General features: G+C 49.0%; 2 protein-coding genes and 1 gene segment (V, D, J or C); all 3 read right to left on the bottom strand.

Moving 5' to 3' along the window:
• Positions 1 to 24,045, bottom strand: part of LOC120763919 (M1-specific T cell receptor alpha chain-like) — a 144,122-nt gene that overhangs the window by 100,363 nt on the left and 19,714 nt on the right. The window lies entirely within an intron of this gene.
• Positions 853 to 2,566, bottom strand: LOC120763922 (Ig heavy chain V region 914-like). The segment is given in 2 exon segments: positions 853 to 2,221; positions 2,509 to 2,566. Coding segments are annotated over 2 exon segments (399 nt in total).
• LOC120763917 (Ig heavy chain Mem5-like) lies at positions 10,854 to 22,757 on the bottom strand. The gene is made up of 7 exons (XM_040087549.1): positions 22,700 to 22,757; positions 21,986 to 22,291; positions 21,565 to 21,579; positions 13,426 to 13,482; positions 12,154 to 12,429; positions 11,430 to 11,507; positions 10,854 to 11,095 (listed from the first exon to the last, which is right to left on the bottom strand). The coding sequence occupies exons 1-7, from the start codon at positions 22,755 to 22,757 to the stop codon at positions 10,980 to 10,982; spliced, it is 906 nt and encodes a 301-aa protein (XP_039943483.1). The 3' UTR covers positions 10,854 to 10,979.

Below are 24,045 nucleotides of genomic sequence, written 5' to 3'. Positions count from 1 at the left end.
GAAATCTCACAGGCTGCTGCTGGCACTTTGGAGATGAGCAGGGAGGCTGCCAGCTTGTCCTTCCCCTGCCCCCTGGCCCTGGCTCTGCTGAGCTGCTGCTCCCACACACGACACCTCAGGATCTCAGCTTGGCTTGGCCAGAGCACCCCTAAGCCAAAGTGCTCCTCACCCTGCTCCCAGCACCGACTCACTCCCCAGTGAGGACACTTCTGCAGCTGCCTCTTCCTGTCACAGCCCTCCTGCACCCCTGCCCATCAGCAAAGGCAACCCAGGAGTCTGCAGGGACCAGGCTGCTCAGCAGAGCCAGGACATTCTCTGCCCTGTGTCCTCCTCCTCAGCTCAGGGCTCTCCCTGTGACCACAGGAGGGGACAGCTCTGAGTCCTGACAGTGTCATTGTCCTGACTGCAACCACCCTGCTGGGGAGCATTGCCCTACTCCACAATATTCATCCACAGACTGTCTGCATCCTTGCCCTCCTCCCTCTTTCCCTGGGTACTTGGACATGCTGCCTGGTGGTGGGGATCGTTAGGACAGGGGCAGAAAAAGGAGATGGAGAGGGTAGAGAAGCCCTCTGAGAATGGGGACTTGAGGCTGGGAAAAGCAGTCAGGTGCATGGCCAGATATGATTTCTCTAGTCTGGAAAAAAGGAGCCCAAGGGCCTCATCTTTGTCTCAGCCTCTTTAGGAGGGGGAGTGGAGGGATGTTCTCCCTGGTATACAGTGATAGGCCATGTGACAGTGGTCAAGAGCTGGACTAGAGGAGGTTTAGGCTGGGTATTAGCAAGCATTTCTTTACTGAGAGCATAGTGAAACATTGACACAGGCATCCTAGAGAGGTGGTCAGTGCCCCAAGCCTGTCAGTGTTTAAGAGATGTTTGGACAACGTCACTTGAAACATGCTGCAACTTTTGTACAGCCCTGAAAGTGGTTCATCAATTGGACCAGATGGTCAACACAGCTCCCTTTAAATGGAAAACATCCTCTTTTCTCTCTCCCCTGCCTTTCACTCCTCTTCTTGACGAGCCCCCAGGACTAATGGGGCCCCGATTCTCTGACTCCAGGCACAGCCACCCACTGACTCTCCACTGCATGCGCTGGGACCCACGTGAACATGCAGAAGGGGAGGAAGCTGATGTACTTCAGGCACACCCCAAGTGTCTCTCGCTGCAGTCCCTCCAGGGTGCAGTGATACAGTGCACTGTCCCCCAGCTCCAGCCTGCTGATGGTCAGTGTCCCAGAGCTCTCGTCAGCCTGGCAGGAAATCCTGCTGTGGGCAAAAGGGGCTGTGTGGCTGCTGGAGCCTCCCCGGGCCTGGCACTGCAGCAGGCACTGCAGGGGTTCACCAGGACACTGCAGATACCCGGCCATGCAAATACACGAGGCTTTGGAGCTCTAAGTGCAACGGAGTCCCAGTGTTCCCTGCTGGCCACCACACTGCAGAGCTTGTTGCTTGGATCTCATCACCTCGAAATGCGCCTGAAAGTAAATCAGACCCATTGACTCACTGCTTTGCTCTCAGTGGTGCAAGGAGATGGCCCCCAAAAGGGTCAAAGGAAGCTGGCAAAGGTGTTGTCAAAGCCCAGGTGATTTGTGTGTTCCACTTAAGAAGGGGGCCAAGGAAGGCAGAGTGGGACTGGAGCCAGGCAGTCACCACGCTGACAGGATAACAGAAAAACCTTGAACCTCCCCTACAGCATGAAACTTTGCAATTAGGACTCGGAAGGAAAGCCTCACTGCTGGGAAAGGAGCTCTTGATGAAAGCCCTGGATCACTTGTGGTGCATGGGATGGTCCCGATTTCTTAAGAACAGCCTTGAAACACTCTGGAATTCACCATCTCCAAATGTCTTGGGTGCTGAGCCAGACCCGAGCTGGTTTGTGTTAAAGCTCAGCTGGCTTTCCTGTCCCCGTGTGAACAGCACAGAAGTATCGGGCAGAGTCGCGGGGGTGCAGGGTCAGAAGGGAGAGATAAACCTCGGACCGGGAATTGTCCCGGGAAGTCTCGGCCCGACCCTTCACTGCTGCCCCGTATTCCTTTACACTGCCCGACAGAGAGCTGACAACGGATATCCACTCCGGCCGGGCTCCGGGTGCCTGACGGTACCACAAAATTGCATAATTCCTAAAGGTGAATCCGGAGCCACGGCAGGAGAGGGTGATGGAGTCCCCGGCCACTCGCAGCGCTCCGCCGGCCTCCTGCAGCCTCGGCTGTGCGCGGAGCCCTGCGGAGGGAGAGCGCAGGGATCGGGCAGCGCCGAGCACGGACCGAGGCCTTGTCCCGGTGTCCCGGTGCCCCCGGCCCGGCACAGCCACAGCCGCCAGCCCCGGCCCACAGCCCCTGTCCCTGTGTGTGCCCGGCCTCTGCCCGTGCTCCCGACCCGACCTCTGCTCCCGTCCTTTCCCAGTCGCTGCCCTTGTCCCGCTCCCTGGTCGTGCTCCTGCTCCTGTCGCAGTCGCTGTCGCTCGTTGGCCCGGCCCGGGCTCGCTGCCCTCCCCGCCCGGCTCTCACCTGCGGGCCACAAGGCCAAGGCCAAGGCCAGCAGCCACGGCCCCGGCCCGGCCGCCATCGTGCCCGGCCCCGGCTCGGCGGCAGCCGCCCAGGAGCCGAGCGGAGCCGCGCTCGGGCCGCTCCCGCCCGGCCCCGCCTCGCCGGGGCAGCGCCGGCGCCTCTGCCCGCCCCGACACACCCGCCCCGGGCACAAAGCAACGCTGCTCGCTTCGGGAGCGCCTTCTGCTGAGGGACCCGAGGGCTTCGTGGCCAGCGCGCCCAGAAATTCGCCCTCGTGGCACAGCAGGTCACCGCGATCCGCGGCTGCCTCAGGCCAAAGGCTGCCAGCGGCTGAGGGAGCTGATGGCTCCTCTCTCCTCGGCACTGCTGAGGTCACACTTAAGCACTGCGGGCACATCTTGAGTGCCCCTAGAACAGGGAGTTGCATCTACTGGAGAGAGGCCACTGAAGGGCCATGAAGATGATAATGACACTGCTGGAGCTCTTGCATGAGGAAAGGCTGACAGTGCTGGGCCTGTTTTCCATGGAGAAGAGAAAGCCTGGGCTTGGGGGGGAGATGTTCCCTCATCAATGGATAGAAATATACAGAGGCTTAAACCACAGGATAGTTTGGGTTGGAAGTGAAATTTAAAGGTCATCTAGTCCAGCCCTTCTGCTATGATCACGGAGATCTGCAAATTGATTGGGCTGCTCAAGCCCTGCCCAATCTCTTTTCAGGTTTGGAGCCGGTACAATTTCTCAGGACCATCTTTTCCAGCATCCTAAGTTTAAACAATTTCTGTTTTGCATCCACCTTCTTTTTGTGTCAAACTCTTACCCTTTTTTCAATCACTGCAGACTGTGTAAAAAAGTCTGTTCCCCTGTTGCTCTGAAGTCCTCTTTGTAGAAGTGAGGCATCTTCAAAAGTCACTCCTTCTGTGACCCTGTGAAAGGCTCTCAGGTACCCTCATGGCTGTGCAGATGATTTGGGCCAGGGAGGAAACTGACTTTGCCACTTCTGTCAGTGGTTTCTCACCTGAGCAGGGACACAAGGACGCTGAGCAGAGAATCACAAAGGGAATTTATTCTTTTATACTTTGCCTAAGGTGTGCCCTCACCTAGTCCATGGCAGATCCTGCTGCAGAGAAAAGCAGGTCAGCTCTGTGCCTGATCAGCAACTCTTGCTCACACAGTCCCTGAGTGCTTGTCCTGTGCTGGATCCCTACACCCCGGTGCCCGGTGCAGATGGTGCAGACGAGTGGTCAGTGGTGCAGGAAAGTTCATTCTTCAAAACTCAGGTCCCATGCAGGGGCTGGAATTTCTCTTGGATTCTGGCTGATTCCACTTCCAGACATGGTTCATTGTCTGGTTTCATTGAAGGAGAAACCATCTACAGATTTTCTGTTCTTATGGGGCATTCAGAGCTGGGAAGAGCTGCTTGGAGGTGCATGATCAGGACCAAGCAGCCCTGAGGTCAGAGCTCAACGTCTCAGGCTCTGCTCCTTCTTGTAAGCAGGAGAATATTGCAGTTAGCTCTTGCCTTTCTCAGCGTTTTTCGCTGAGGACTTCCAGAAATAACTTGTGCTACAGGATTGTTGAGGACAACCCTGTGTCCTCCTCAGGCTGCACGTTCCAAAGCTGGAAAGGAACCAGGAAACCTGCAAATGTTACACCCGTTTGTTTCCCCCATCGCAGTGAGGGTGACTGAGTGAGCAGCTGTGTGGGGCTGAGCTGCCTGATGGGGCCACGGGCAGTAGGTGCCCACAGCCTGGTCCTGTTCATTTCTCAATGTCCTCAAGACTGGAACTTTCAGAGTCTCAGCTACTTCAACACAGTGTCAGAGCCTCTTCAACATTTTCTTCTCCATGCGAAACCAACCCAGATCTTCTAGGTTCTCCTTGTATGTCAGCTGTTCCCTTCCTTGTCTTCACGGCCCTTCACTGCATTTGTTTGCCTCTGTCCCTGTCCTTCCCAGGCTTGGGAGCCCAGCAGGGGACACAGTAGTCCCCAGTCTCAGCAGTGCTGAGCTGAAGAGGATTCCTCCCCAGTGAGCAAGGGTCAGGTCAGCATGCCAGGAGGCTGCATGGACAAACGAGGCAGGGAGAATGTGGGCCCACAGCTAAATGGGATGGGGACCAGGTGACACAGGACAGGGGACAGGGCTGAGGTCCTGAATGCTTTATTCACCTCAGGCTTTGGCAGTCACACCAGCCTTCAAGAATTTCATTTCCCAGCCCCCACGGGGAGAGGCTGGAACAAGGAACTTGTACCCTTGCATTGTACAATCCATGTTACTGAGTCTATCTCTCATCTATAATAAAAGACTTCTATTATGTCCAGGAGTTTTTCAAAGAAATCATTGCTGAAAGCACAACTGAATGAAGAATGCACAACATCCACTCTCTCCTTACCCACCAAGGCTCTTTTATCCTATTGTAGGAGGCTGTAAATGTGGCTAAGCACAATTCCCACTTCCCAAGGCTGGGCTGAGAGTCCCTGAGAAAAAAGAGGGCTGGGAGGCAAGGCAAGGCACAGAGGAAAAATGAGGCTGTGCTGGACAGGAGCTCAGGCAAGGTGCACTAAAGCTGCACTTCCCCAAAGAGCCTCTGCAGCTCCCAGAACAGATCCTCCTGCACCATAACTGGCACCAGCCCTTCTCCCTCTACTGCCTTTTAGTGCCACCAAGCCAGAGGGATGTTTCCTGCACCTGCCATTGCCTGACAGGAGCCCGGGGAGCAGCTGCTAGGAAGAAGTGCTGAGATCTGTCTTCCCCATCTGTTGGTTTTTGGTTCACTCTGCTGCAGAGCTGCTCCAGGGTGATTCTGCTCCACAGTAATACGTTGCTGAGTCCCCTTGCTTTGCTGACAGGATCTGCAGTGTGGTCCTGGAACGCTCCACTCTTCCCACAAAGTGTCCTTGGAAACCTTCTCCATATTTATTACCCCAACGGTAAATCCATTCCAGAGTGCCCCGTGGGCCCTGACGGTACCAGTACATGTAGTACCTGCTCATTTCATCTCCCCTCATGCTGCACTCAAAGGTGACTGCATCTCCCTCTTGCACGGTCACTTCCCTGGGGTGCTGCTCCAAGGTCATCTGTCCAGTGACTGCTGCAGAGAGCGAGAACAAGCCATGAGCACTCCAAGATTCATGAAAAGTCAGGGCAATGCTGGTGGGGCTTTGGACCAGGGGGACGACAAAATCCTCCTCTTTGAAGCCAGCTGACACAGATGGGCAGAGCTGGTAGCAGCCATCAAGGCCCACAGGGAAGGAGAGTCCACATTTCCCTCCCTCCTTTTCCCTGTCAGACAGGAAGCTTTTCTGATTTTCCCGAAAGAAGCAGGAAGAATTGGAATCACAGGGGACAAATCCCTTTGTCCTTGCCAGGTCAGCATGGTCAGGGACCCACTCTCCTGTCCCTGAAACTGCTCCAGATGAGGCCAGGAAAGACAAAGGCTGTCACGGGCAATGGGGCTTGGTCCCTGTGCTGCCATCCTCCAGCTGGTCTGTGCCAGAGGGGCCGCAGTGCCCCAGGAGCAGAGTGTGCAGTGCCAGGGCAAAGCGCTGGGCCCCAAGATCTGAGTGCAGCAGGGAGGTGTCCTGCGTGTGCCCAGGCTGCAGAGGAGGCAGCTTGGATGGAGGTGCCGAGCTCAGAGGCAGAAGAGGAGCAGGGCTGCTCTCCCCGTGCTCCTCAGGCACGGCTGGGCAGCTGGAGCCGGGGAACAGGTCCGGCTGCAAGCGCTCAGCACAGCTGCCCAGAGCCGTGCAGAGCACAGGGCCACGCTCAGCTCCTGCGGCCATCGGCCCCTGCCTTCACTTACCTACAATGGGCAAGAAGCCCACGCACAGGGCACTCCACATGGCCAGAACCGCTCTGTCTGGCCTCTCTCCACCTTCTCTCTGCCTGCACAGCAGCTCTGCCCACCCCTGTCCTGCCTGCGCCTCTGGCACTGCACTCAGGCCCAGGCCCTCCTGGTCCCTCCCTCTGTCTGTGACAGCACTGGGGCTGGAGGTGGGGCAGGAGGAGCAGAACTTGAAGCTCTTGATGCCCTCCAGGGTGTCTCTCGTCTGTGTGGTCCCCATCTTTCTTTTAAGCCCTCTCCATATTCACCCTTCCTGTGATCCTTTGAAAGCCCCTCAGGCCTGGTTTGGAGTGGGTCAGTGGGAACACTAAATTGGGAAACACCATTCCTAAACCACAGCAACCTAATTTGTCACCCAGTGTGGGGCATGAAGGGTTGAGATAAGACCAGATCTGCCCAGAGTGCTTTGGAAACCAATCTGATCTAAGCATGAGTTGTGTTAGGTGTGGGGCCAGTGGTGACAATGCTGCTCGGGCTGTTCCTATGACTCTGGTGCCTAACCCTGTGTATGTTCCTATAGATGCTCCTCATGATGAGTGGGGCTGTGGGCATTGACAAGGGGATTGGGAGGAGGACAGAAACTCTCAAGTGTGAACCGAAGGGATTCTCCCAAGGATGATCTAGCAGCGCTCCCAAGCTGGTGGAACATCATGGCCAGAGACCCAATTTGTCACCAAATCAAACTGTATGTGCAAAATGCCTGATAGAGATGGCCTCTTAATGAAGGCTGGGATGTCTCTATTCTGTGTCCTTGCAGGTTATATTTCTGTACAGGTCACAAAAGAGGAAGTGCCCTGATTGTGGGAGGCTTTGGCACAGCCAGGAACCAGCTAAGGCCCTCTGTAGAGAAATCACAGATTTGACATCTATTTTCAAAGCTGTGCTTTGTAAGACAGCCATTCCCAAGGGCACTGCACTCCTCAATCCTGAAGAGTTTTGCAGGGGAAGATCAGGTTCCCAATGCTTCAGTTCAGACCATATCTGCTGTCTGAAACATAAAGGAGAGAGAGAAAGAGAACTTGCTTTAGAGTCATGTACTTAACCATAGTCCTAATGAGTTTCTGTTTACATTTGATCTGATTTTGTCAGGAACTTTCTTGTATTGGAGGACAGAAAACAGGTCAGATTATGCTCAGCAGATGCAGGAATATGATTATTACATTGTATTTTTCATGCTGTATAAGAGAACAGAAGGATTCAGCGGTACAAAAAGCTATTTAATATTGCCCATTCTCATGGAGCTCTTCACGATGTTTTCCTGTGTAACCTCTTGGAAATAGATTTATTCTTTCAGGTTGCTTTGAATGTTCTCTGCCACTGGAGAGAGCTCTGACCATTCTGACTTGCTCGGCAGGACAGATGTCAGATACCACACTCTGTGTGTGAGCCACACCAAGCGGGAGGAAAAATAAATAGAATGTGCTAGAGGTGAAAATTTTCCTCCAATTACTTAAAAAGTTTTATTGAAGTTCACGCTGTGCTTGATCTTTTCACTGAAACTAGGGGAAAAGCAAAAACTCTCCAACAGCATTTTCTAGTGTTAGAAGTTGAAGGCATTACTTTATTCTGTCCAAGATGTACCAAAGAAATAATTACATCCACACATTGCATGGCTTGTGCTGGGAAAAGACATTCATCACACAAGGATTTCACTAGATTTTTCTCATGCTCAAACAGTCAAAAGCCATGGAAATTCATTGGTTCAATGTTCATTGATGCCAAGTTATACAGTTTGTCGTATTTGGTTTCCTATTGATCCCTTCACCTTTGATGTCAGTTAGATTGTCATTCTTTGGGCTCTTATCGATCTTTTCCCAAACTAGGTGTCTCTGACCATGCCAGGGGTGATGTTTAGAGCTGATGTTAATTTATGATCATTATTGTTTATGTACCTTCTATGCAAGTCACAGTCTGCTGGGTTGTTAAGCTCATCAGGCCTTGAATGCTGGAACAGTCATTTGGAAAGAAACTTCAGTTCCTTTCACCCTGGGCAAAGGTGAACAAAACTCCTGACTAAAGGTATATAGAGAAATTTTAAACTTCTTATCATTTCCCACAGGATGAGAAAGGTATCCCAGCAATAGAGAACAACAGAGCTTGGAAGGGAGCTCTGGAGGTGATTTGGTCTCCCCTGCTCTAACAGGATTGTCTGGAGCTCTTTGCCAAGGACCATGTGCAGGCAGCTGTTGAATATCTCCAGGGACAGTGGCTCAAGCCCTGGACATTTTCAGAGGTTGTCTGAGGACAATCAAATAAGAACACAAATTAATCTTTTGGTGAATAGAGGTAGTACTGTTAAAATGCACTGTACCAAAGAGTTCTGCTTCTAATCATCTTCCATTATTTTGGTATCACTGGATTCCTTACAGGACAATATTCTTCTTTCATAATTCGGGATAATTCCACATGCAAATGTGCTTCTTTTAACAGAGGGCATTTTAATGTGGAGCACAGTTTCTCTCCAAAACTTTCCTCAGCTGATATCAGCTGGGAGAGCTGCAGATTCTCTCCTCTTCTGTGGAATAAACCACATTAACACAACCTTACTATTGGTCTGGAAACAATTCAACACCCCAGCTCTCTTTAGCTGCATGGTCTGCTTTCCAAATGTAAAGTAAAAAGCCACAGCTTGGCAGATGCCAGTCAATGAAGACTGTCATGAAATGAGGGCTTTAGGTCAGTGCAACATTCACTGTCAGTGGTGACAGCAAAAGCAGGTTTAATACAAATTTGCCCAAGCATGGCACAGTCCAACAGCAAGGCTCACTCTGCAGCTTCTCTGCATGGATGAATCAGGGACAGGAACATGGAATTAGAATTAACTTGGAGAGATTGAGGCAGAGACCAGAGGCAAGAAAGGGGTGGAGCTGTGAAAGGAATTCCCTCCCATTGAGTCCTGGGGTACAGAAAGGATTCCCCTGCTTTCTAAAGTCCTTCTCAGAGGAGATGTGGATGGATCCAGTCATAGTCCCCGACTTCATCCAGACTTTATGACTAGGGGATTTTAACAGCATCTAATAACTGACCTTTCCTCCCGTTCAGCTGACACCACTGGTTTTGTCCAAGGGAGTATTCTCAAAATATATAAATCTCCCTGAGTGACTGGAAAAAGGTATGGGGTGCTGGAGAAAAAGGTTCTGGGTGTCATTGGAAAATCAGGATAAAAATGCTGGCTATCGGCTCCCCCAATTAATGTTATGGTGTAGAATGCACTGAATGAGCATTTTACTGGATCTGGATTTGCCATGCAAATTTCACACAGCTTCTGCAAGAGCTCAGGGTCTTCTCTGGGAGTCTGTGGGGCCTGAGAGTCTGACCTGACCAAGCTGGATGCAGCACACCTTGCTGTGTCCTCTGCAGAGGCTCTCTTGAGGCCAGCAGGAACTCAGCCATGGGGAGAAAAGCCTTCTTTCCCCTCAGGATGTGGTTAACTTGTTTTTTCAAAAGCAGGGCAGGGTTAATGCTGCCTGCTGTAACTGAGTCAGAAATGGTGACCACAGCATCCTGCCTGTAGCTTGTGAGAGGGGGATGAGCTGGGGAAGGAGTGTGCTGGGCTTTGTTAGGCAAGAACCAAGTTGCCATGGAAACTATCACTCCATCAAACCACTCGATATTATTTTTTGGTGGCCCCTTCCTCCTCTCACTGAGTGCAAAACAACAGCAGGGTTTCTTCTCTGCTGAGATGAGCATTTTCCTCCCTCATGCCTTCAGCCAGGACTCCTCACTGAGGCTCTTGAATGTGCCAGAGAGACACTTCTCTGCACAGAGTCTGGAAAAGACAAATCTAGCCAACAGGAAATCTACATTACCAAAGCTGTGTATCAAATCCCTGTGGGCTTTAGGTGAGTTGGATTTCAGCAACTTCCATCCCAGCTTCAGAAGAAAAAGCACAGAAATCCCACAGCATTTTGGCTGAGTACTACTTTATTTTCATCACTACTGCAGGAACCTAAAATGCACATGAGATATATTTGGCAGAAGAAATACAGGCTTAATAAAGAGATGAACATTATCTGGTTGAATTGAATCACTTCAGATCCTACACAGCTCTTCTAATCTGCAATACACACTTCCTATCATTAAATTTAACCCAAAGCTACAGAGAGCAAGTACTGGGCTTGAATTCCCTCAGCATTAACACTCCAGTTCTACAGGCAGTAACACAACATGCCTGGGAAAGGTGCTTTTAAAAGGCCATGTATCTAGAGTGAGCGTTGGAGTTTTGAAAGCTCTTGAAGCAGGTTGGACACTTGTGTGCAAATGCCAGAAGAGTGGGGAGATCTGCTTAGCAGGAGGATGAGGAAAAATACACTCCCCTCAGTTCTCAGAGGAGAGGAAACAGCAAAAGTCCTTGACACTCTTCAGTGTCAATCAGCTGGCCAGGCAGGAGGGAACAGTATGGAGTGTCTTCAGGGGAAGGTGCTGCCTTGTGTCCTGGGTGGTTTCTGTCAGCAGCTCTGGCCCTGCTTGTTCAAGCCCCTTGTGCTGCTGGTTCACGTTCTTTCCTGCTCTTCTTTGGTGTCCTCTTGCCTTCATTCCTCATCTCTGGAAGAGCAAACATGGGATTAAACCTCATTTAATGCAATTGGGTCTATGAAGCACTGTTTGGTAGCTGTGTGCTCGCTTACCTCAGAAAAGAAACAACTTGATACTCATGAGGGTATTGACGGCGATGCTCTTTGCCAGCAGGACTCTCAAAGCCAACACAGCCATGGACAGCATGTTCACTCTGTGCCCTTCAGCATCTGCTCAGCGACCAGAAAAGAGGGGAGAGATCATGGTCTAGGTTGTGATCTTGGCATAAAGTGGGAAAAATCCACAGGTGACAGTTTAAGGGAAAGGAAAAGCAGCAGAGGGACAGATGAGAGAGAACATGGCAACAACAGGGGAGCCCAGGGTCTGTCTCCATGGCTTTTTGCTTCCTGGGGCTTGTGTGTAACTGCAGGAGATACCTTGGAACAGCAGCTTGTGTCTGCTGAATGTGTTGTGTTCTGGCTCCTCTGCCCTGGAGAAAATCCATTTCCATGTCTTTATCCCCCAGACAGCAATGTAACTTCCCAAGCTGTTTGGGTAACTCACCTTGTGCTGAGGGGTCTGTGCTGTTGCAAACCCTGTCACTGGGCTCTGGTACTGGTTCTTCAGCCTCCTCTTCTGTAGCTTGATAAAGAGAAGGCATTTTAAACTATAGCCATGTTTTATGCAGGGTTAAAAGCAATGTTCATGTGACATTTCGTGTAGGAACTTGAGGAAAGTTGGGGCTCAGATGATCAGGGCTGTGGCTCAGATGATCAGTCATTAATGCCAACATTAATTTGAGGAGACAATTTCTCCTTGCAGTTGCAGGAAACAGAGGGATTCCTGCATTGTTTTAGTTTTACTATTTGAATGACCTTCAGGACTACAAAAACTAACCCACAAAATGCAACAATTTATTTCGTTTAAAAACCCTCAGAACACACCTGAACTTTAACTTTGTGTAGATTTTAGAAAGGCTGTTCCAGCTTGGGCTGCAGCAGGTTTGCTGCTACAGGGTAAGATATTTAGTCATAAGGAAATACACATTTTGAACAAATAGGTTGTGTCTTCCCTCTTCTTTGCAAAATAAGGTCTCTCCAAGTAATCAGAGAGTTGAAACCATTTCTTTCAGATGCCTTGAAACATCTTTCAGCTCTCCCTGCTGAAATGCCAAATGGCTTTTTCATTTCTGCTGGCTGCCCAGGGCAGTGGTGTCAAGAAGGAGAACACAAAGCCCCACAGGCCACTGTCTACAGAAATAAGTGGCAGCTGTGTCACCAACCTGTACCTGGCACTGATGTTATCGTGCTGTTGTCGAATTTGGCCGTGCAGGTCAGCTCTGTGTCTTTTGTCACATTGACCACTTTGATTGCATTGTACAACCCCTCTGATGTCAAAATGGATGTGCTCTGTTCATATAAGACCTCCTCAGAGGGCATCTCCAAGCTGATGTTCTTTGTACGGAAGTTCCTTGCCAAACAAGCGGCTTTCCCAGTGCTGCCACCTTCTCCCGATTTCTTTGATGTCATCACAATGACTTGAGGGTCAGAAGTGCTTGGCATGTCTGTAAAGAAAAGCATGGTTTGCACTGGACTGATTTTATTGCAGGCTTGTCTGAGTGCTGAGTGACTGAAAATTCACCTGTGCACCAGCTGTCACTAGTTAGTAGCATTATCAATTACTGTCTTTTTGTGGTCTTTATTTCTTGCTGCTTCTTCCACAAGATAAAATTAAAGACAGAAAGGGGTATGGGGGGCACAATTTATAGGAGATTTAATCCCTCCGGATCACAGCTTCGTTTGTTCCAAAGTTTGTGCTTGTAAATGAACCCTTGTTTTTATAAGGGACCTATAAACAATTTTTATCAATACCACTCGAAAAGTCCACTTATTATCCTTTCTCTGGAATTTAATTCCAAAACCTCATAATTCTATCTGGATTGCCTTGCATATTCATGAGACATAAGTGAATACTTTTTTTTCTTTTACTCTCTCTTCCATATACCCAGAAGAAATCAAACATCCATTAACTTGGTTTGACCAGTTCAGTTGAATCCAAACTCTGAACAATTTAGTAAGATTAAACTAGTGCAGAAATTTTGCAGAAGACTTTATTTTATGCTTTTGTACATTACCCTTCTCTGCTGTCAGTGTTGTATTTTTGACTCTGACACAATAGGTAGTCTTAGGAACTTGTATGCAGACACTTTATTTCCCTTTAGACTATCCAAGTATGACTTTAAAACCCAACAATGGCTATGAAAATCTTATTAAGAAGCCTGAATAAACAGATAGATGTATGTCCCAAAGAAGTTCAGAATGATAGCAGACAGATCCTCCCTCATGGAGTTCAAGCTCTTTGGCAATATTGAGAAGTGGGATTAGAATATTTTCACACATAAATTGTCTAGTTGCATGCGAAAGATGCACACAGAAAGTCTAACTAGTGACTGAAAAACATGAAACAGTGTGCATGAATTTAAGGGGGAATAAAATATTAAAAGAAGGGAAAAATGAAAGAGTAACAACTCAGTAAATGATAACGTATAAGGGATACCTACTTGGCTCCACGGTCAGTTGAGTTCCGTTCCCAAAGACAAGAGCAGCAGTAACACACAGTTAAAATGCGTAAATCAAAAAGGACTCTTTATTCTTCCTCTGCACATTTCCTTCCCAGGTGTTGTACCATGGTTGGCCAGAGCCTGTCAGTCCTGTGCATTCTGTGTTCTCTGAGAAAACCTAGAAAGGCTTTTCATGTGGTCTCCTCTCCAGGCTTTCCAAACAGCCAGAATACAAGCAAGCTGCTTCTCAGCAATAACTCCCTGGGCTAGATCATCAGCCAGAAATATTGTACACAGTGCAATTGTAGTTCAGAGAGCAGAGGATTTGTTTTATCTGATCCCAGAATCCTCACCCAAGTGCCACTAGTTTGCATTACCTGACAATGCAGCCATGAATTCCTACCACTGCCTGCTTCTGGAAGGGATTTGTGTTTTATGTTCTGGCAATTTCTTTGGACGGAAAGTCATACTTCTCCTTCATTCTAGTCTTATAAAGTCACAGGAGGAGTCCTATATTCTAAAAGGCCTTAGCGTTTTCAACGAATGTTTAATCTGGAATAATCGAACCTGAACCAAAAGAAAAACCTGCTCTGTCCTTAAGTGAACCCTCAACATGCCTGGAGTATCCCACAGTGAAACTAATGGTTGTTATTTTATGTCATTTTGAGTTGGGGGAATTCTAAAAAGTTTCAGCTAATGAAGAATTTGTGCTCTAAACATTTTAAAATGCATAATAGTAGCTTCCAAAGGAATTCAAAATCAGAAAGGGGAGGTTGCTCACATCCTGGAAATTTTGCTTCACCTTATTAGGTATTTCAGCAGTTCCAAAAGGGACTTTATTAGTTAAGGCCCAACATCTTCTACAGAATCCCAGAGTCTCTGTGCACCTCTGAAAATATGCTATCTTTAGCTAGAAAAAGAAAATAATTGAGCAGTATGGAAAGAAGAGGTCTTTCTTCAGAATGGTAAATTTGCTTGCGATGATATGCGCCTTTATCATGCATCATGGAATTCCAAATAAAGATAGGAATAACTAAGGCTTCTTATAATTCCTGCTCACCACATTGGTCTTTTCAGAACCCACGCAACCTGGGAGCCAATTGTCTTTCATTCCAGGAGCTCTTGGATACCAGGCTCTTGTGAGAATTTAAGCCCAAGGCTATTTAACCTCCTCCCTCCTCTGTCCCCAGGGCAGCGGAATTGCTTACCTGGGGACACTGTGAGAGTGGTGCCAATGGCAAACCAGAACATCCCAAAGCAGGCAGTTACAGATCTGTCTCAAAACTCCTCACCACTGTGAGCTCTTCTCTGAGCTCTGCATTCCTGCCCCAAGTCAGTCAGTGGAAATCCACTGGAGAATTGGACACTTGACAGGAGATTTCAGCCAGAGTGCTGCACAAACTGGGAAGAAGTCATCATATGCTAAGCAGAGCCCTGGTGGTGTTTGGGGATCATGGAATAATGGTGCTATGCTATGTTTGTTTCTGGGAAACCTTCCTGAGCAGATCCAAGCTGAGGATTTGGCTTGAATGCCTGGCTGGAGAGCAAGTGTCCTCAAGGTATTATTGCAGATGAAAATCCTTTCAGTGAACCCAAACCATTGAATTGTTTATTTCAGCCCCACCTCATTTGAAAAGAAAAATTTAGAAATAAAGAAATGTCACTTACTTGATACAACTGTGAGAGTCATCCCTGGTCCAAGTATAAGCTTATCTGTCCCCACACTGGTAAGACTTAGTCCAATAACTCACTCTTTCCTCATGGTGTTCAAACGTGTTGTAAAAACAGGGGATGAAAAGCCATTATTCCTAATTATCCATGGGTACAAGTTTATGAGGGGATCCAGATGTACATTTCCTTCCCACACTGGAAAGGAAAAATCATTAATTGAATAGCTGAGTGATTTTAGTTAGCTTGATCAAGTATAGAATTTTCAAATTCTCCCTTTCTTCCATCTTGCAGAATCCCCATAAGCTCTTTTATCTTTTCATGGTAAAAGGCAATATAGAAAGAAGGGTTTTTTTGTCTTTTTAATTATTACAATCATCCATCTTCTTTCTTTCCCAAAATATCTCATTTTTTCCCTCCTTTTGTTTTTGTACAGGTCCCTATGCTGTTTATATCATCGTGGCACTCCGGCCCCGGTACACAGTGATCTATTTCCTTGTAAAAACGGTCTCTGTTCCACTACACAGAATTTTGGATTATACAGGCAGTCACATGACTACTTTAGTGGTTTGAGACCCAACGTATCACATGAAGAAATACCATATGGGTTTCAAGGAAGGATCATAAATATTATCAGAAATGTTGAGTTGTAAATGAGAACTTGGGGATTACATGACACCTCTGAAAAGTCTGAGGGAGTTAAGCTGGACAGAAAGCAGAGAAATAATCAGTACTTTTCATGTTATGTCAAAGCATTTCTGAAAATTCTTCTGACTTGCTGGAAGCTGTCAACTTTTTCCTCTTCATTTCAATGCCCAGAAGCAGGAGGAATGCGCCCTCTGTGCTCTTAGAATTGGTGTCTGGGGGTCACTCAGTATCTCAGAAAGTCTTTATGGTTTTTTAGGTAAAAGGAGAAAGTAGGCAAAATGATCGTTCTGTGTTGTGTAGAGGCACTGAAATCTTGGGAGTGAAGATCAAAGAGTGAAGGAGGTATTGCACATTGACCAAATCCTTCAGGATACTCAACTTCTGTATCATAAACCCTTGATGGCCAGAGGCAGACTCAGCTTCTGAGACACTGCAACTTCAAGAGTCCTCTCCTGCCTTTTGTAACAAAGGAAAGGCTCAATGAGTCTGTGCCCATCAGGAAATGTTGGTACAAAACAGGTGAGGAATGATATGAACAGAACAGGCTTCAAAATAATGAAAAAGCAAAGGGCTGAAAGGGGTGCACTGTGAGTGAGTGTGTATACACAAGGAATATCTGTGGGGGAAAAGAAAATCCTCTGGGGAATTACCATGGCTGGGTGCCTCTTTACAGTGCCTCTGCAGAAACACATGGAGTAGGGGAACAAACACAAGACATTAGATCTCCACCGGTAGGTGTAAGGCAATGACCTCGTGGACAGCAGAGAGAAGTGGTGGGACAGCTCATGTGGCCCTGGAAGGGAAATGACATTCTGTCACTCTGGACCCTTTTCCAAAGTCACTCTCCAGCTCTCTTGGAGCCCCTTAGGCACTGGAAGGGGCTCTGAGGTCTCCCCAGAACCTTCTCCTCTCCAGGCTGGGCACCCCCAGCTCTCTCAGCCTTTGAGTTCTAACTCTGCAGCTGGAGACAGAGCTGTGGGATCATGGAGAAGTGGTGGGAGAGCCTCCAGGAGCATTGCAGTGACTGAAGCCAGGCTTCAGGGAAGACAGGCTGGGAAGGCAAGGAGTGGGCATTGTCCTTTCTCTGAGACAGCAGCTGGAATTTGTGCTGTGGGATGAGCAATGAGCCAGCTGGCAGCAGATGGGTCAGGATTAGAGGCCATATCAGCAGCAGGGACACTCTTGTGGGTGACTTCTACACATCACCTGATGGGGAAGAAATAGGCGAGGCCTTCTCGGGACAAATGGGACATTCCTGGCCTCCGGTCCTCATGGGGTGCTTGAAGTGTGTCTAGTCTCTGATGGCAGGACAGCACAGCTGAGCACACACACTCAGGAGTTTACTGGAATGTGCTGATGCAAACTTGCTCCACAGGTGGCTGGAGAGCCAGACCTCCTTCTTTCCAGTGAGGAAGAATTGGTGATGGATGTGAGGTGGTCAGGGCAGCCTTGGCTGCAGTGGCCATGCACTGTTTGAGCTTAGGATCCAGGGAGAAGAGAACAAAACAGGATTGGAGCCCTGTGCTTCAGGAGAGCAGAATCTGGGCTCTTCAGGCATCTCATGGGAGGAATCCCATGGCTTATGGTCCTGGACAGAGGAGGGGTCTGGGAGAGCTGCTCATTTTCAGAGATGAGTTCCTTGAACTGCAAGAATGGTTCCTCTTGACAAAGCATTAAGTCAAGCTTTATGTCAGAAGGCCAAAATGAAAAAAAAGGCTCCTGAATATACTCATAATTGTAAATACAAAGCAATCATAAATGATCCCAAGTCCTTGTTCTGATGTCTAAACCTGACAGATTCCTACTGGGAAGTGCCATTTCTGGTATCCAGGTCATGTTCTTCATGCATCTGCTTCTGGCCATTGCTGGATCTGAAGTTAAAAGGGTCTTTGTTCTTACCAAAAGCCTCCTCTGTGCTCTGAGACAAAGAGAAGAACGTAATGCTGAGCTTGAATTTGTTGTCCACAAAAGCTGGATTTGTTACCTGGTGTGTAACAAGCCAATAATTACACAGAGAGGAGACATTGATTATTTATTTCAGAGTGGCTCAAGCCTGAGTGCTCAGTGGCATTCCACAGCTCAAGCACATCAAGTATGAAAATCTTTAGCATTTATGCATTTTAGCTGACAAAGGAATTAGTGTTCATTTGCTACAAGAGTATAGTTCTCTCATTTATTAATAGTTTATATTCTATTGGTTAATGATTCTTGTTTCTCCTGTTGATTAGTCCACATGCTCAGTCTTTCTCTTCTTTTGGTTCAGGGGGTTTCTTAGGTCAGTGGTCCATGTGTTGGTGGCCGTCATCTGCCCCTGACGGAATTATCTTTTACCCAATTACTTGGAGCTGATTTTAACACAACTGCTGAGTTGGCTTTGTTAGTTTCTTCCTTATCTTGGGAGTTCTGCCAGATGTTCTTGTGGCCCAGAAATTCTGGTTTGTTTGTGTCCACTATCAGCTGCACATCTTTCTCCGCAAGCTTTGTTAATCTCCCATTAGGACTGAGATCACTGAAGCATGGTGCCATGGCTTAGGAATGGCGCTCCCCAACTCAACATCCCCACCAAGACCCTCCAAAAAACCACTGCTGCCCTTTCACTTCCCCAGTGCTCTGTTTTCCCTTCCCCTTCCCTCTGCAGTGGGATGGAGTTAAGAACTGGAGGCACAAGAGGTGAAGAAGATGGGTTGGGAACAATTTACTGGAAACAGCAATGAGATAAGAAAACAGTAACAGCAACAATATTAATAACAAAAGGTTCATGAAAAATAAACTATTTACACAGAAAACTCACAACAGCGAACAAATGCAGGATGGCTTGTCCTGCTACATTTTTGGGACTGGAAGAAATACCCGTGAAGAGAGAGAGTCCCTTTCCCTACCCCAGAAATGAGGAGAGGTTATATAGAATAACATCCGTATCTTAGCCATGCCCCCTCCTAGCTACTGCAAAAATTAACCCTGTTCTTGCAGGAACCAGGACAGATGTCAAGCGGTAAACCTTAAGAAAATCTAGGAACAAGTTATTTGTCTAACACTTGGACATAACTTAGGGCTTGTTGGCTGCTCTCTGTTTCACAGACTAAGTCCCCCTTCTTGTTGAATAGGCTTAAAAGTATACAAAGATCAAACATTTTCTTAAGAAAAGTTTACTTCTTCCACATTTTGCAACAAATGGAAACATCTAAATACAGAAGGATCTTGCCCAATTGTTCAGCTGGAGCAGGCAATGAAATGTCTAAAATGACCTGTTTGCTGGAGCCAAGATCTCAGGCTGAAAGGTGAAGAAATTGGTCTTGGAAAAAAATGGCTTTTTGGCTGTTTGAGTAATTCTGGGAATCAAATTGGTGTAAGGGCACAGAGTTATCTGAGGAAAAATAGATGAGGTAGGGCCACCATGTTTCCCCCTTCAAGAGAATGGAGGGAGACAGTTTGTATGTGGTGGTTCAGTTGTTTTCAATCACTGTGGTACGTAATTCACACTGTGCTAGACGGTTCTACAAAAACATTTGTAGATGATGGCTGTGACAGTTTGGGGGGTTTTCAGTGCCAGGTGATGTCTCCTCTTTCATGCCTTTGAAGTTCTGGATTTTATTTTCCTCTTCTTCTACACTGTTCTACTTCTGAACATCTAATACTGCTCCACAGGATGCTCTACACAAAAAATAACATCTGGTCATGGATTTCTTGGAGACACTACAGGTGATCACAGAAAATTAGAAATTGAAGGTGAAACAGTAAGTCACTGTCCATCCACTATGGACAGGACAGCTAAAAGCAGTGATTTGAAGTGAGCTGGAAATCTCCTTAGGGAAATCCCTGGGCTGCTGACACCTACAAGAAAAGAGGGAGGTGACAGAAGAAATCAAGTGGTATTATCTTTGTGCTCATCACTTTTGGCAGTGCTGTGTTGAATGGCTCTGACATTAATCCACTATGGCAATTCTTCCATCGAGCCAAAGGGCATAACTGGGACAAAGCCTGGGGACATTTTCCTGACCCTCCGGCATCTGTAGCTCCTGTATGGGATGCCTCGGGCACCACTCTCAGGAACACAAGCCCTTAGATGTATTTGATTAGGTGTCCTTATGTCTTCCATGAAAGCCTACACTTCTAAATAAAGAAATGAATGATCACTGCTCAGAAGAAAACCTGTGTTTATTCACACGGAGCCAGAGCTGGGAGTGCAGGGGGGAGTTTTTCATCAAGTCCTGGGAAGGTCCATCTAAGCAGTGAAGTTCCTGGTGCAGTGCCACTCTTTCCTCAGATACAATCAATTGACTGTTGTTATGTGCTACTGCAATGTTTTTCTGAGACTCCCTGAACATCATGAAGTACCCAAATACGGTTGAGTTCCACCTTTCCATGTTAAAACTTCAGCTCTTTCGGTGCCCATTGTGTTTCTTTGTCACAATTTAGCCACTGATGGCAACTAAGCACCACACAGCTGCCTGCTCTTTTTCTCCTTCTTGGATGGGGCAGTGAATTGGAAAGGTAAAAGTGAGAAAACTCAAAATTTGTAGGTTTAATAAATAACTTGGGAGTTTAAAAAATAAAGCAAACACTGCATGTGCAAGCAAAGCAAAGCAAGGAAATAATTCACAACTTCCCATTGTTAGGCAAGTGTCCAGCCTAATTGAAAAAGCAGAGCTCCATCACATGTAGTGGCTACATGGAAATAAAAATCCTCAGTGTCCACCCTTCCTTTATCTTCCCTATCTTTATATGCTGAGCATGATGCCCTATGGCCTGGCTGACCCCTTTAGTCAGCAGGGGTCAGCTGAACCTGTGTTCCCTCCCAAATTTTGTGCACCCTCAGCTACTCACTGGTGGGTGGAATGAGGAGCAGAAGAGGCCTTGACTCCGTGTAAGCACTGCTCAGCAATAACTGAAACATTCATGAATTACAAACACTTTTTCCAGCACAGATTCAAAACATAGTCCCATTCCAGCTACTATGAAGAAAATTAACTCTACTTAAACCAAAATCATCATATTCTTTAAAAACAAACAAATCCACCCTCTTTCCCTGGTTCTTTCTGCCTGTGGGAGATATTGAGAAGGAAGGAAGGAGTTAACAACACATGAATGGTTTGGGGTTTGCTTGTGGGAGACTGCCGTTTTTATTGCTGTAGCACCTCTGCAGCTGTTTCTGCACAAGACAGCCCAGACTAGTCTTGAGGAGTCTGGGAAGAGCCTTGCCTTGCAGCAACCACAAAAGACCTGGCAAGATTAAAGCCCCTCCTTCCAATTCTGCCCAGGCCCTGCCTGCGTTTCAAGCACTGTGCCCTTTTCAAGATCTCTCATGCTGCAGAAATAGGTGGCTGTGTCTGCAGCTGCTGGTGAGAGCAGTTGCAGCCACAACTGGTTCCTGGAGGGGTCTGCAGAGCTGTTGACTCGGGTCTGGAAGGATGAAGCGATGTGCTGGAGTCGTGTGAAAGGATACTGCATCACGATGTGCTGCAGCTCTTTGCCAGGAGTCTGCCGGACCCAGTCCCATGCGTAGTTGCTGTCGGTGATGGCTACACCGGAGATGTCACAGGTGAGCCAGACAGACTCCGAGATCTTCCCTACTGTAGGGCCTGAGGCAATTGTCTTCACCCGAGAAAAACCACCTGCAGCCCCCAGAGACAAGGATAAACAAAAAGCAACCACTTAAGCTATCAATCTACTCCACCGTGTCCCTGTGATTCTGCTTGTGATGTCCAGGATCCAGCAGCTGCAAATCCATCTGCTCAAAAACCCTTGATCCCTTTAGAATCTCACATCTGGGAGAGACACACACAGACTTCCCCATTCTCCCACTCCCAGATGACCCTCTAGAATTCCCCATTTCCTCCGCTCACCCCTCAGGCAGAAAAACCCATGGGCTGGACTGAGAGGACATGAGCTGTGACCTAAACCATAGCAGGACTATTCACACACTTGACCAGTGTTACTGGGTACCTGTAATACTGGAAACCAAGGGAAACAGGAAAACTGCTTCAAAGCTGAAGCAGTGAGAAGTGAGTTGGCATGACACATGGGAAGAAGATAATCATAAAGATTAGAGCTTATTTGGGGACAGCAAAAGATAGGATGTCCCTCTTAGAATCAAACATTTCAAAACTGTGCTTTGACTACAAAACTCTTTGGGAGCAACCCTGAACATCTGGGCAAAATAGGCCCCTTCCAGCCCCGAGGCATAGAGCTGGGATGCTGACAGGTGGTTTGTGTTCAGCCTCAGCTGGATTTTGTGTCTCTGTGCGAACAGCACAGAAGTAGCGGGCACAGTCCCCGGCATGGAGGAGGTGCAGGCTGAGAGATGCCACAGAGTGGGAATTGTCCCTGGAAGCCGTGGCTCGACCTTCCACTGCTGACCCAAACTGAATCTGTGATGAGTAATGGCTTATCCAGGACACCCATTCCAATCTGCCTCCGGGTGCCTGACGGTACCACCGAACATAATGATTCTCAAAGGTGAATCCGGAGCCACGGCAGGAGAGGGTGACGGAGTCCCCGGCCGCTCGCAGCGCTCCGCCGGCCTCCTGCAGCCTCGGCTGTGCGCGGAGCCCTGCGGAGGGAGAGCGCAGGGATCGGGCAGCGCCGAGCACGGACCGAGGCCTTGCCCCGGTGTCCCGGTGCCCCCGGCACTGCGGAGGGAGGGCACAGGCACCGTGCGCAGTGCACCCAGAGCCTGAGGCTGTTCCTGTGTCGTCGCGGTGCCTCTGGGCCAGGCACAGCCACATCCGCCACCTCGCTTCTCCGGGAGAAAACACCCATGACCGGGGTGATGCCCGAGAGCCCTCCTGGGGCTAATCCGCACCCGCGGGCACAGCCTGCCCCTGCCCCTTCATCTGTCGCTGTTTCTGCTGCTGCAACTACCCGAGCCCCTGCCCCTGCGCCTTCCCTTGACCCTGCGCCTTTCGCTGTCGCTCGTTGGCCCGGCCCGGGCTCGCTGCCCTCCCCGCCCGGCTCTCACCTGCGGGCCACAAGGCCAAGGCCAAGGCCAGCAGCCACGGCCCCGGCCCGGCCGCCATCGTGCCCGGCCCCGGCTCGGCGGCAGCCGCCCAGGAGCCGAGCGGAGCCGCGCTCGGGCCGCTCCCGCCCGGCCCCGCCTCGCCGGGGCAGCGCCGGCGCCTCTGCCCGCCCCGACACACCCGCCCCGGGCACAAAGCAGCGCTGCTCGCTTCGGGAGCGCCTTCTGCCGAGGGACCCCAGGGCTTCGTGCGCAGCGCGCCCAGAAATTCGCCCTCGTGGCACAGCAGGTCACCGCGATCCGCGGCTGCCTCAGGCCAAAGGCTGCCAGCGGCTGAGGGAACTGATGGCTCCTCTCTCCTCGGCACTGCTGAGGTCACACTTAAGTACTGCGGGCACATCTTGAGTGCCCCTAGAACAGGGAGTTGCATCTCCTGGAGAGAGGCCACTGAAGGGCCATGAAGATGATAATGGCACTGCTGGAGCTCTTGCAGGAGGGCCCACTGCTGAATGGGATGGGGACCAGGTGACACAGAACATGGGACAGGGCTGAGGTCCTGAATGCTTTATTTACCTCTGGCTTCAGCAGCCAGATCAGCCTTCAGGATTTTCATTTCCCAGATCCCGGGGGGAAAGGCTGGAGCAAGGAACATGTACCCTTGCACAATCCATGTCACTGAGCCCTTCTCTAGTCTATAATAAAGACTTTGTCCAGGAGGTTTCCAGTGAAGTAAGTGCTGAAAGCACAACTGAATGAAGAATGAACAACATCCACTCTCTCCTCACCCACCAAGACCCTTCGTCTCACTGTAGAAGGCTGTAAATGTGGCTAAGAACAATTCCCACTTGGCAAAACCCTGCTGAATCCCCGAGGAAGGAGGGCTGGGAAGGCCTCCAGGGGCCAAATCAGAGATTCCCCTGATGTGCACGGTGAAGGGCATGGTGATGCAGGTTGTCCCTTTGCAGACCATGGCAACTGATGGAGGAGCTGATAGTGAATCTGCAGACAGTGCAGGACCCCAAACAGGAGCACGTAGATATGGCCTGAAAAAATCCATGACTCCATGGAGAGCTCCCATTGGAGCAGGCACCTGACAGGAGTTGTGGTCCCATGCAGTGAGTAGCCCATGCCAGAGGAGGTTTTCTGGCAGGACCTGTGTCCACAGAGCAGCCACAGTCTGTTCCTGAAGGGCTGCACCCCATGGAAAGGACCCACTGGGTTGGAGGAGTTTGAGAGGAACTGCAGTCACAGGGAAGAACCTGCATTAGAGAAGTTCCTGGAGAAAAGGGTTGGATTCCATACTGAAGAAGGGGAAGAGAATGAGAAGGAAGAAAAGGCAGGGGAAACAT

The sequence above is a fragment of the Hirundo rustica genome, chromosome 27 (assembly GCF_015227805.2).
Source record: "Hirundo rustica isolate bHirRus1 chromosome 27, bHirRus1.pri.v3, whole genome shotgun sequence".
Lineage (NCBI taxonomy): Eukaryota > Metazoa > Chordata > Aves > Passeriformes > Hirundinidae > Hirundo > Hirundo rustica.
This window is presented reverse-complemented; position numbering and strand designations above follow the sequence as displayed.